The 12,860-nt window shown below is 30.7% G+C and overlaps 1 protein-coding gene across 1 annotated transcript; it reads left to right on the forward strand.

Annotated features, from left to right (window-relative positions):
• The first annotated feature begins 1,186 nt into the window (after positions 1 to 1,186).
• On the forward strand, positions 1,187 to 12,181 carry LOC124915942 (protein ARABIDILLO 1-like). Its single transcript, XM_047456682.1, has 14 exons — positions 1,187 to 2,455; positions 2,526 to 2,702; positions 2,782 to 2,862; positions 3,024 to 3,155; positions 3,376 to 3,503; positions 3,775 to 3,862; positions 5,668 to 5,762; positions 5,855 to 5,918; positions 6,013 to 6,215; positions 6,287 to 6,448; positions 6,537 to 6,621; positions 6,683 to 6,832; positions 10,122 to 10,315; positions 11,776 to 12,181. Exons 1-14 carry the CDS (start codon positions 1,187 to 1,189, stop codon positions 12,179 to 12,181), a joined length of 3,234 nt encoding a protein of 1,077 aa, XP_047312638.1.
• The last annotated feature ends 679 nt before the right edge of the window (positions 12,182 to 12,860 follow it).

Raw genomic sequence — 12,860 nt, forward strand, 5'->3', positions numbered from 1 at the left:
AATATTGCAGCTATGGCAACAATACAAGTATCAACCAGCCTTGCTAATGAAGCATATGAAGATGTAGCATATAATAAAAGCTATGTTTCAGTGTTAATGGAACAATATTTATTTCTGTAAGTTTGTCAATTATGTTGAATTTCAAATAATTAAAACTCCATGGAAATTAGTTTCTAAGAGGGTTGAAGGTTTCACGTATGAAGGAGTTTTGTGGGTCTGTCTGGTTGTGTATTCTCAATAAAATCTGTATTAAAAAAAATTATTCAATAATACCAAATTAATATAATTCATAATCAATCCTACATTTAATTCAAATATTTTTATATATTTAAAAAAATAATAAAAAACAAAGAAACTAGTTATAAGATATAATTTATTAAAGTATAAGGAAGATTATGTGTTTTTTATTTATTTATGTAATTCCATACTAAAATAAAAATATGTAAAAAAAATAATATAAAATAAAGGAAATTTAAATTAACCTGGACATCAGTTTGTTTGATTTTTAAGGTTATTTGAAAAAATATGAATTATAAATTTTAATTTAATTAAAGTGTAGACATTTAAATTAAAATATTATTTTTATTTTGAAATTTTAGTTTTGTATAAAATAAATAGAAATATTTTGATCATAACTTAATTATTAAAAACATATAATATAATGAAAGATTATTTTAAAATAATCAAATAATTCAAACTAAAAAAATAATAATATAGAAATCCAGATGTACCTACTATAGGCCATTTTGAAATTCTATAAAATTATAAAGGAAATTATATTATTACATTTACTTTTTTCCCTACATTACCTTTATTTTATTTATAATAATTACATTTCAATTATTTTTCTAATAAGTAACTTTCCTATATTATTTTTTATTTCCTAATAAATTCATTTCCTTCTTTTTCTCTTGTTTGCTAATAATTATATTTTCCTCATTTTCCCTGCTATTTCCAGTTTGACTTTATTATTTTGTTTCAAATTTTAACAATATAATTCTATGGCTCAAACAGTATAATCCAAACAAGGCCATAATTATGGTTGGATTGTTGTAATCTAGTGAGATTACAAATAAATGAAAAGATGGATTATTTGTTATTGCTACATGAACTACACAAAAACCATTTTCAGCAGAATCTAAACGGCAGTACCCATTGCTCTAATTGTGCATGATTTGGTTCAGATATGAACAAGAGAGTCCTCCGAACAATCACAAATGACAAATCTAAGGAGATTTCAACAAACAACAACGAAATTCAAGGAGATAGGAGCTGGAATTCAACCATAGACTGGACTCAACTTCCAGGTGATATAATTATTCATCTGTTTTCTCTTCTGAATTATCGCGACAGGGCGAATTTATCTTCTGTTTGCCAAAATTGGTGGTCTCTCGGTGCTTCACCATGTTTATGGTTGTCACTGGATCTTCAAGCCCACAAATTTGATATCTCCACAGCCCCCTCTCTTGCATTTAGATGTTCTTCCCTTCAGAAACTTTGTTTTGATGGAGAAGAATCTGCTGAGGCGATAATCAGTCTCAAAGTAAGGACTTTGATTGAGATAAGAGGTAACTTTTATGGGAGAGTCAACGACGTAACTTTATCTATAATTGTAGATATGAATAAGTTACTTGAAGTCATCGAATTCAATTCAGGCTACTATAATGGAATCAGTAGTGAAGGAATCAAATCAATTGCTATGTGCTGTCTTAATCTCAAGAAGCTTTGGCTTTCAGACGTGAAAGATGTTAACTCAATAGCGATTAATGCTCTAAGTAACAATTGTCGCAATTTGGTAGATATCGCATTTACGGATTGTGGAAGAGTGGACGAGATAGCACTGACAAAACTTCTATCAGTTAAATTTCTCTCAATTGCTGGAACAAAAAAGTTGGATTCAAATCTAGTTATAGAGCATTGGATTAAGTTTGCAAAGTTGTTAGCTTTGGATATTTCAAGAACACCTATTAGTGCAAATGCTATTGATAGGTTACTTTCCTATTCTCCAACTTTAAAGGTCTTATGTGCTCTTTACTGCCCGAAATTGGAAGTAGATGTGAATTTTAGCCCTAGAAATGAAATGGGTATAAAGTTGATATCCATGCTAACTTGCATACCGAAATTGTTGGATTCTCAAGATATCTTGATCATGCCATGGATTGAACAAGTTTTATCGCGTTCGCTTCTTCATTTAGCAGCAATGAATTATCTCTCCATGAATTACTTTTGGATTAAAGAAGGTCTAACTTTAATGACTAATTTCTTAAAAAGTTCAGAAGAGGATGTACAGAAAAGGGCGATTAGAGGAATTGCATTATATGTAACAACTCCTTTTGATGGAGAAGTTGATTATGCTACACATGATCAAAGAATAGAGGCAATACTAGATGGAATGGCAAGCATTTTAAATTTAGTAAAATCATCAAGTGAAGGAGTTCAATTAGAAGTGATGAAGGTATGTTTGGAATATAATGATGATTTCAATATTTATATTTTCACATGTTTTCATTATATTTGTTTTATAGGGAATAAATATGCTGTTTTCGAATGAAAATTTTGTAATTGTGACCTTCGAAGAAGGGGTTAAAGTTATAATGAAATTGCTGGAGTCTACGAATAAATCTATCATTGAGGAGGCTAGTAATGGATTAAGGTATTTGCGTGAAGGAGTGCGCGAAGAAATGTTAGAGAATGAATATAAGGTTCTATTTTCATAATAATTCTTTAGTTTGACAATTATTTTGACCGATTCTAAATTGTTTATAACATTTTTTTTTGTAGAATATTATTTACGAGTGCGGTGGTTTAGAAATATTGAAAAACCTTCTACAAAGATGGACTTCTTTAAGCGAAAATGTGTTGGTAAATTTTTCATCTTGTTCATTTATTTCACTTTATTTTATTTTATATTTTACAACTCACAAGAATCTACACTTAAACTATGGCATTCTTGGAAAGAACTAACTTGAAATAAATTTTTATTTTTTTCTTCTCTATTTTCTTATGAATGATCTTCTTTACAGGGAAATGTTGTTGGTACACTAGCATGTATGACATCAGATGAAAAAATAAGCATAGAAATTACAAGAAATGGCTGCTTAAATGCCCTTGTGACTATTACTCAAGAGTGCTTGTTTGTTGGAGTATTGGAGCTGGTAAGACAATTGATGTCTTTTTAAACTTGTTTTCTAATAAATATTAAGGTAATATAAAATTTATTTTCAAAAGAAAGAATCTCAATTAAACAATTTAACCCAAAGGCACATTTCAGGTACAAAATGATTGCATTCATAATAAACCTTAAACAAAAAAGTTAAAAAGTTTCTTAATTTGACATTGCGTGCTTATTAATTTATATATATGTTTTTTTTGTAGATTGCTTTTGTCTTTGCTAACTTGACAAGAATGGTACATACAAATGAAAAAAGTATAATAGTTGGACACAAATTATGTGTCTTTCAAGGACTCGTAGGATTCATTCGTTCACAAGATAAACATATCTGGTATGTAGTATAATCGTTTCTTTTGAACGTTACTTGGTTTAAATATTTGGAACTCTAATATATCTTTGCAATATGAAAAAGTACTCAATTAATAAGAGTGAATTCATAATTTGAAATTTGGATAACCTCGTTAAAATAATTATTATTACATATTATACAAACTCAATCTAAAAGAATTACGTACCAACAAATATAGTAAAGTCAAATGCTAAATAAATTAGTTTATAAAATCACTAACAAAGTATTATTGTAAATGTTATTCTTGATGTAGTGAAAAAACTGTTGAGGCACTTAATAACTTGTCATTTGATGAACGGAACCGGGAAGAAATTGTAGCGGTTGATGGCATTGAAGCTCTGGTAAGTATTTTCTTTTATGACGAAATGTTCATTACTTCCTGTTAAAGTTATATATATTTCTTTTCTTATTATGTTTACTAAACTTAAATAATAAAGTGTTTAATAAAAAAACATCATGAAATATATCAATTCAAGTTCTTTTGTCAATTAATTCAAAGTCACAATTTTCATTTAACCCAAAAAGTTACAAAGTGGAAAATTCTACCACTAGGCGTGGTCAATCATAAATAAGGTAAACAATTAAGTTTTCACGTTGAATTGACTACAACTAGAATAACATGATAAACCTACCAATAAATAGCTCGAAAAAACTTTAACCACAATTCCTTTTGACAAACTTAAATCATTCTTAATCAAAATGGAACAACTTTGAACAGGATGAATGGTTTAAAGATACAAAAAGGAATGAAGTCAAATTAGATTGGAATCCTTTGGTTTCAACAAAGGCCGGAAGGGAGTAGGGTGGGGCCAAAAATAATTCACGTTTAATTTTTCTTTTTTTTCTTCTAATTTCTCATTGAATTTCAACATGGGATTCTCTATATTTAATCGAGCTCAATTTATCTCAAACTCAATCCTGATCATGTCACTTCAAAGAAAAATTGGAAGAATAAAAAACCGAGTGTGAAACTTTGCTCAATTAATACTTGAAAAGTAGAATAATCCAATTAACTTTTGGGAGAATTTCTCTGTAAGGTTTTATCTAAATTCTTTTTGACAAATATAAATAACTCTCAATTCGAATAGAACAACTTTAAATAGAAAGTATGTCAATGAAATACCTTTTAGTGCTACAAATATTTTTTTCTTTTTCCTAATTTCTCCTTGCATTTCAATGCGGGTTTTCCCAAGTGTAGCCGAACTCAATTTATATCAAGCTTAGTCCTTGTCTCATCACCTCCAGAAACGACAAAACTAACTTAAGAAATATTGAAAGAATGAAAAACTAAGAGCTCACCAATTAACAACTTTTTAGAGAAATTTTCTCTATATTTTATCTGCAAACCTCAATCGGAAGACCAATGTGTATGGCCTAAATCTATCCAAAGGAATGAAGCTAGAATGGAATAGATATGATGAAATCCCCCTCGGTCTAAGCATACTTAAAGATTGTGGTGTCACAAATAATTATTTTTGCTAATTTCTCCTTACATTTCAATGTGGGTTTCTCCACGGAACACATTTTATATCAAGCTCAATCCTCGTCTCATCGTTTCTAGAAACGACAAGACAAACTCAAGAGAAAAAAAAACGATCTCTCTCCAATTAATGCATAGGCTGTAGAATAATCCAATTAGATTTTTTTGGAAAGTTCCATCTAAAGTTTTATCCATAATTCTTTATGACAAATTTAAATCGCTCTCAATTAAAAGACCTTAGTGTATGTCCTAAAAGGGGATGAAACCAAAATGGATTAAATATGATGGAATTCTCTTCGATCTTAGCATACCCAAAGATGGTGGTGCCACAAATAATTCTTTTTTATTGTTAATTTCTCATTGAATTTCAATGCGAGTTTCCCCCAAGTATAACCAATCTCGCGTTATATCAAGCTCAGTCATAATATAATTACTTCCAAAAACGACAAAAAACTCAATAGCTAGATTTGAAAATAGTCTAGGAATACCAAATTCACTTTTGTTTCCACTCTTATGAGCTGTGTCTCACTATTTAGGGTTTGTTTCTTGTTCCGTGTATTTTCTCCATTAAGGAATTAAATTAAAATAAATTTACGTATATTTATTGTCATTAGTTGTTTTTTTAATAATTTTAGTTTATACTAAAAACAAGTGTCAATTTTACAGGTTTATTTAGCAAAGGAAACTACCAATTATTCATGGAAAAAATGGAAGAGAGTTAGTGGGGTTGAGAATTTGGACGAGAGCTCAAAACCTAATAAGTAAAGTGAAAATTAAGTTGATTTCAACACTTATTTTGGGTTGAATATACTATTTTTAATTTCATTTAACAATTTAATTATTTTCATGACAGCATTGCTATAGGACAAATTAGACATTTTGGAAGTCAAGTGTCTGATGCACTCTCTATTAAGGATGTAAGTAAATATGTTAATTATTTAGAAAAAAATAATTGTATAACATTTTTAATTTGAGCTACATTTAATGAAATAATTGAATGGTTTTGCTCAGGATATACATGTGACTATAATGAGAACTCTTTGGAATCTCGTATTCAAGCCTGATATTGCTCTTCGTTTAGTTGAAAAAAAAGGGATTCAAGTTCTTGTTCGCATTTGTTTGGTTTCCGGATCTGAACTAGCACGATTCTTGGCTGTTTTAGTAATGGCTTACATTTTTCATATCCTTCCGGGAGGATGCACATACACTATAAGGTACTAGTTTAATCTTCTTTTTTATTTATTATATGTTTGCAACATTTATAATAATATGTTCTTATGTTTAGAAATCCGACTTTAAGGATTGGAATGAAGCATATTGAAGATTTTATTAACAGTTTCTTGGAAGATGAAACCCTGAAATGTGATTATTTATCTTTAAGAACCATCGATTTGAAAAGAATTGTCCAATTTGCTCGTATAAAGAATGTGTATCAATTGGAATGCAGGTATTTAATGGAACTATTATTTTCATAAAAATGCTATAATTTCAAGTTTTAACTTTATCTATTTTTTTAAATTTTTTATTTTGTTTAGTGAGGATGAAATTGCACGTTTTGTTAACATGTTAAGAAGTTCTTCTTCCCCGATTAAGTCTTGTGCTATATTCGCTCTAATGCAGGTAATTTGAGAACTACATATTTTGAATTTTTTTTTTTGCTAAATGTTTTTTTTTGTCTTAGTTTACTGCATCAGGTTACAAGAATAGAGGTTACAAGAATAGAGAGCATCATATTGATCTTATAATTAAAGACAAGGAAACGATTAGGATTTTGCGTTCAACATCAAAATGTTCTAGTGCATCTTTTGCAGCCAAAACTTTCTCCAAAATCGTACTTCGCAATTTGAAATATTATTGGTAAACAATCATCTTCCTTCCAGATCATTTCTTAGTTAATGACATGTTTTAAAGCTGATTAGTGAATCAACAATTACTTGTGCATGAACATTCAGATGCCTGTAATTTTTTTATATGGATTTTGCTGTCTAAATTGTTTTAGAATTTTAAGAATGGTCAAAACAGTTTATCTTTTCTTAAGTTATATAATATATTAGGTAAATAACTATTCATTAAATTCTCAAAAATAAAATCCTAAATTATTTATAGCTATTGATTTATTCATTTATAATTTATTTTTGTTAAAATTGTACACATTTTCAGTTTGTTCTCTGTTAGATTATTTTTTCAGCTCCTCAATTTTCTTTGCATATTAGTTTGAGTCTATATTTTGATTCCTCTAACTAATTCCCAATATTTTAATTTAAGTTCTTTCATTTTGATTCCAATTTCTCTATAGATTTTTAAATATTTCGACATAGTACATGACATTTTTAAGTCTACAATGTCTATTTAATATTCAACATTTAATAATTAATCAAAATATAGACACATACAAAAATTTACTAAGTTCACAAATATTTTAAAAAAATTTCATAGCAACCTACATCATAAACAAATAATTAACTAAACAAAGTTTTACAACATTAAATAAATAATAGAAACAAAATAAATGTCAAAATATTTGTTTACCAAAATCAGAAAAACACCATAAATCTTATTTACTGCATGCTATTTTTAGTATATTTTTTAACTTTCAGTTTTAAATCGATTTATTCATTTTCATTCTAAGTAACAATAAAAACAAGAATTAATTCAGACCATGAATTCAAAAATTGAATTCTTTTAACATTTTAACTAATAAATATGATTCATAAAAAAACATATTCATGCATCAAACTCCCAAATTAGAATGAAGGCTCATTTCTGAGTTAGACATGTAATTATTTAATAGTACGTAAATTAAAGCTAAATTCGGTAGATATTCTATTGAAATCTGAATTTGATAAATATTCTATTGAAATCCAAGTGTATATAGATTTGGCGTTAAAAATCATGACAATACCGAATATTAAATTGGTAGGCAATTTAGTGGGTAATGCCGACCACATATTTTAGCAACGAGTTTACTTATTAAATAATAACCAATTTTTTTTTTCTACGAGAAATTAATTTTTTATGAGTACTATCCCTTTTTTTATTGTAGTAAAATTAGATTAAATTTATTTTCTGGACTTTATTTGGGATTATAATTTTTCAAAGGCTTTTATTAAAATTATTTAATCCACTTTTGATAGACAACCAATTTAATTTGTTGTCCAATTAAAATTATATTTATTATTATTATATTTATTATTTTTAATATAAGATACTAGCATGATTCTCTATGGGTTTTAGACCAACTTTAATTAAGACTAGAGGTGTTCATCGGTTCGGTTTTCGGGTTATTCGAGATTTCGGTTCGGGTTCTTCAAATTTTTATTTTCTTAATCAAATTTGAAAATCGAACCGATTTAAATAAATTCGAATTCGGTTCGAATTCGGTCAGATATTCGGTTTAGACCAAATATACATCACCTACCCATAAGATAATTTTTTTAAAAAGAGTTAACAAAATAAATAATTTGTTAAAGAAATCTTATCTACTTCAATTATAAAAAAATATAAATCACGCAAACTTAGCTTATTACTAACACCAATATATATTTGATAATTGAACGACAAAAGTAATACAATGTAGACGACGACAATATATGGCGGTTGAGAGGTGTGAACAGCTAGAGAAATGGGAAAATAAATGAGGGATTATGTATTTAATGTAGGGATCTAGTAGAAGGCCTATGATAATTTATTATATAATATGTAATAAGTTATATAATATATAATAAAAATAAATAATAAAAATAAATTCGGTTTTCGGTTTGGTTTTCGAGTTGGAACCTAAACTCGAAAACTAAACTGAAATCCGTATTTGAATTCGAATCGGTTTAAAATTTAATTCGAAAACCGAGAATGTAATTCGAATTCGGTTTATTAGAATTTGGTGAATTTGAATTCGGTCTGATATTCAGTTTAGACCAAATATTGAACCCCCCTTAAGACGTTTTAAGTGAGAATCTAATTTATTTAAGTATGGTTGGTTCTATTATTTTATTTATGAAATTCTAGTAATATTTATTGTTGTCTAGGACATATTTTTTTACCATATATTAAAATTATGTCAATAATTCTAAAGTTGGATTGACCAAATCTTAATGTCATATCTTTATTCTCACTTAAGCATCCAAACTTTTTTTTTATAATATTTACTCTTTAAAATTAACATTACCCGTATATAGTCTATGCAATTTTATTTTTCATTATTTTGAATTGAAAAACTATATATATATATATATATATATATATATATATATATATATATATTACATTTTAAAGTTAAAATTGAAAAAATAATAATTTAATTGGTTAACTATTTCTTTTGGTATAGATTTATGGGAGAAACCACTCATCAAATTATAATAATTAGTTATCTCATTTCTTTTTATTTAGGCTAAATTGGTAGAGTTAAGAAATATTTTTTTTTCATTTTAGGTCTTTAATTTATGGCTTTATTCTCATTCTTCGCATATTTGTCAAACTTGTATAAAAAGGAACTTCTAGATACTATAACAAATATATAAAATTCAATCCAAACATTCTTTTTTATATAGTATTAGAGTAATAAACGATCCTCTTCTCCTTTTTTTTGTCAACACAAGATGTCGCTCTTTTTTTTGTTTTACCTATTATAGCCACTGACAACTCTTTCTCTATTAACAACTCTCATGAGCCATCAAAACCCTTTAGTTGCATCACCCTCAGTAGTGTCACCAAATTTATTCCCTCCAATTATCTCACTTGAAAACTTCAAGTTGAAGTTCTCCTCGATGGATATGATCTTCTCAAATATTCAGATGGATCTTTTCCTGCACCGGCGACAACGGTCTCCACCACCCTTGAATCTTTGGTGACAACGGTCTCCAAATCATGCTTATCAAACCTGGCGTCGACATGACTGTCTTATATACGATGCTCCCCTCACCACACTCTCCCTTGTAGTGGCATCCCTGGTATCTCAAACAAAGTCACATCATCTCTAGCTCAAACAAAGTCACATCATCTCTAGACACTTCTCCAGTGCACATATGCCAAGGCATCCCGCAACCACCTCAAGTATTTAAAGAGTGTCTCCATACAACATCCAAATGTACCCAATCCATACCAGCTACATGCATTCTATGAAGCAAGTTGCAGATCTCCTTGCCTCCTTTGGCTCTACTTTCTCCGTTGAAGACATGACTGATCATGTCTTGCGTAACCTCGACAATAATTATAGAGCTATCATTGATGGAGTCGATGCAAGGGACACTACCGTTCCATTTGATGACCTCATTGAGAAACTTCTCATTCAAGAACTCTCCCTTATTGCTATTCAACGGTGGGCTCCTGCTCCCATAACATCCTTGAATGCACAAACTTGACCCAACTATTATGACAAAACTCAGCCTAGGCAATTTTCTACATCATCCACTTCACGCCCTAACAATCGCAAACATTGCTGTCAGTGGTGCAATGTCAGGGGTCATGTTTTATCTCAATATCACACCTTCAAGAAGCAAAATCCTAGTGTCCCGCCACCTCCTCGTGATTTTTTTTCTAACCCTAGATAGGTTCAGGTCCATGCTACAACCACTGGTACATCTCAAAATAATTTTATGGTTGATAATGGCGCGACACATCATGTCACCAATATTGATGGGTAACCCTAGACTCACTATTGATGGGTAATGGTTCAAGTTTAAATATCTCTCATTTTGGAACACTTTTACGTAATTACTTATCCCTCAAATACTTTGTGTGTACCTTCAATGCAACAAAAAATATTTATATTTCCCAGCTTACCAAACAAACAAACTATGCTGTTATTTTCTAGGAAAAAAATGGAACAACGGATTAAGTATGTATCCCGTAAACACACTTAACCATTTAACCAAGCGCAGAACTTGCCGTCTGACGGGCTTAAATCCAGGAACTTAGTGTTGTATCCACCTCTTATTGTCGAAAGGCTAGAAGAGGGGATAAATATGACAACGTATTAAGTATGTAACCCACAAACACACTTAATCAATTAACCAGACATATACCGTCTAACGGGCTCAAACCCAGGATCTTAGGGTTAATATCCACCTCTTTTTACCACTAGGCTAAAAGAGGGGATTAAAAATGTGGCAACGGATTAAGTATGTAGCCCGCAAAACACTTAACCATTTAACCAGACGCATAACTTGTTGCCTGATGGGATCAAACACACTTTATGTTGTTGTTTTCTTGAAAACCTCTTTTCATGTAAAGAACTTGTAGACGAGCCAAACAACCCAAAAAGGACCGGGCCAAATTTATTTCGTCACAATATCAAATTTTTTTACACGGATAATAATGGAGAATATATTGATCTTCGTCCCTTTTTAAGCACCCATGGTATAAGCCATCATACCACTCCACCTCATACACCTAAACATAATGGAATTTCTAAACGATGGAATCGACACATTGCCGAAACCAGTCTCTCTCTTCTCCATCACTTGGGTTTGTCCCTTACATATTGGTCTCACGCCATGACAACAACCACTTATCTCATCAATCGACTCCCAATATCAATTCTTGGGTACTAGTCACTCTATTCCAAATTATTCAAAATTTCCCCGGATTATCATAATTATTTTCCTTATATTAAACCATATGCTAACCATAAACTTGCACCAAAGTCTATTATGTGTGATTTTATAGATTACTCGGCCAATCAACATGCATACATAGGTCTTGATCCAACCACTATAAGGATCTACACCTCTCGCTATGTCAAATTTGTTGAATCTGAATTCACATACAACTCCCTAGTCCCTCAAACCAGTCCGAGTATAGAGCGACGCCAAGGCCAACTTCAGCTCTCCATACTCCATCCCATAAACCAACCCATGGTCAGTACCCCCTAAATCCCCTAGAGGAGGTCTTGGCTCCCCCACCATTCTCTGGCCACTACGAGTCCCCTTCCTCACCATCCGCACAATGTTTTGTGCCACAATCTCAACCTGCTATCAACCCTCATAGGAAACCCCAACCCAATGGGGGTGGCATCATCATCCGATCTAAAAACAACATTGTTAAACCCATCAAGAAGCTTAATCTTCATGTCCAACCCTCTTTTCAACTCGAATTCAACAACATCACCCAAGCTCTCTGCGACCTTGATTGGCGCTCAACTATACAAGCTGAGTTTGACGCCTTACACCGCAACAACACTTGAGAACTTTTCATTTAGTTGTCTACTCAAAATTAGGTTGGCTGCAAATGGATTTTTCGAAACAAAAGACACCAAAATGGCTTGATTGATCGGTACAAGGCTCGACTAGTCGCCAAAGGTTTTCACCAACGCCAAAGTTGGGACTATATAGAGACATTTAGTCCGGTTGTTAAATCGGTCACCATTAGCATTGTCCTCACACTTGCAGTTCATCAAAGATGGTCCATACGCAGACTTGATGTCAACTATACATTTCTTCAAGGGACGCTCAAATAGGACGCATTAATGCTGCATCTCCTAGTTTTATAAACAAAACTTTCCATGATCATGTTTGCCTCCTCAAATAGGTAATATATGGCCTAAAGCAAGCCCCTTGTGCCTGATATACGGAGCTTCAAATGTTTCTCATGTATCTTGGCTTTGTCAATTCAACTACATATGCATTTCTCTTCATATACCAAAAATTAGGTTCCACACTCTAATTATTAGTATATGTTGATGAAATTATTGCCACTAGAAGTTCATTTATAGAGCTATCCAACCTTATTTCCAACATTGCTGCTCAGGTTTCTCTAAAGAATCTTGTATATCTTACCTATTTCTTGGGCGTCAAAGTAATTCCTTCTGTCACAGGACTCTTTCTTTCACAAAGGAAATACATCACTGATCTACTCCATAAATT

Source organism: Impatiens glandulifera, chromosome 9, assembly GCF_907164915.1.
Source record: "Impatiens glandulifera chromosome 9, dImpGla2.1, whole genome shotgun sequence".
Lineage (NCBI taxonomy): Eukaryota > Viridiplantae > Streptophyta > Magnoliopsida > Ericales > Balsaminaceae > Impatiens > Impatiens glandulifera.

Coding starts and splice junctions, on each gene's coding strand:
- LOC124915942 (XM_047456682.1), top strand. CDS start 1,187: ATGAACAAGAGAGTCCTCCGAACAATCACAAATGACAAATCTAAGGAG. Junction 2,863..3,023: donor CTTTAAGCGAAAATGTGTTG/GTAAATTTTTCA, acceptor TCTTCTTTACAG/GGAAATGTTGTTGGTACACT. Junction 6,216..6,286: donor GGATGCACATACACTATAAG/GTACTAGTTTAA, acceptor TCTTATGTTTAG/AAATCCGACTTTAAGGATTG.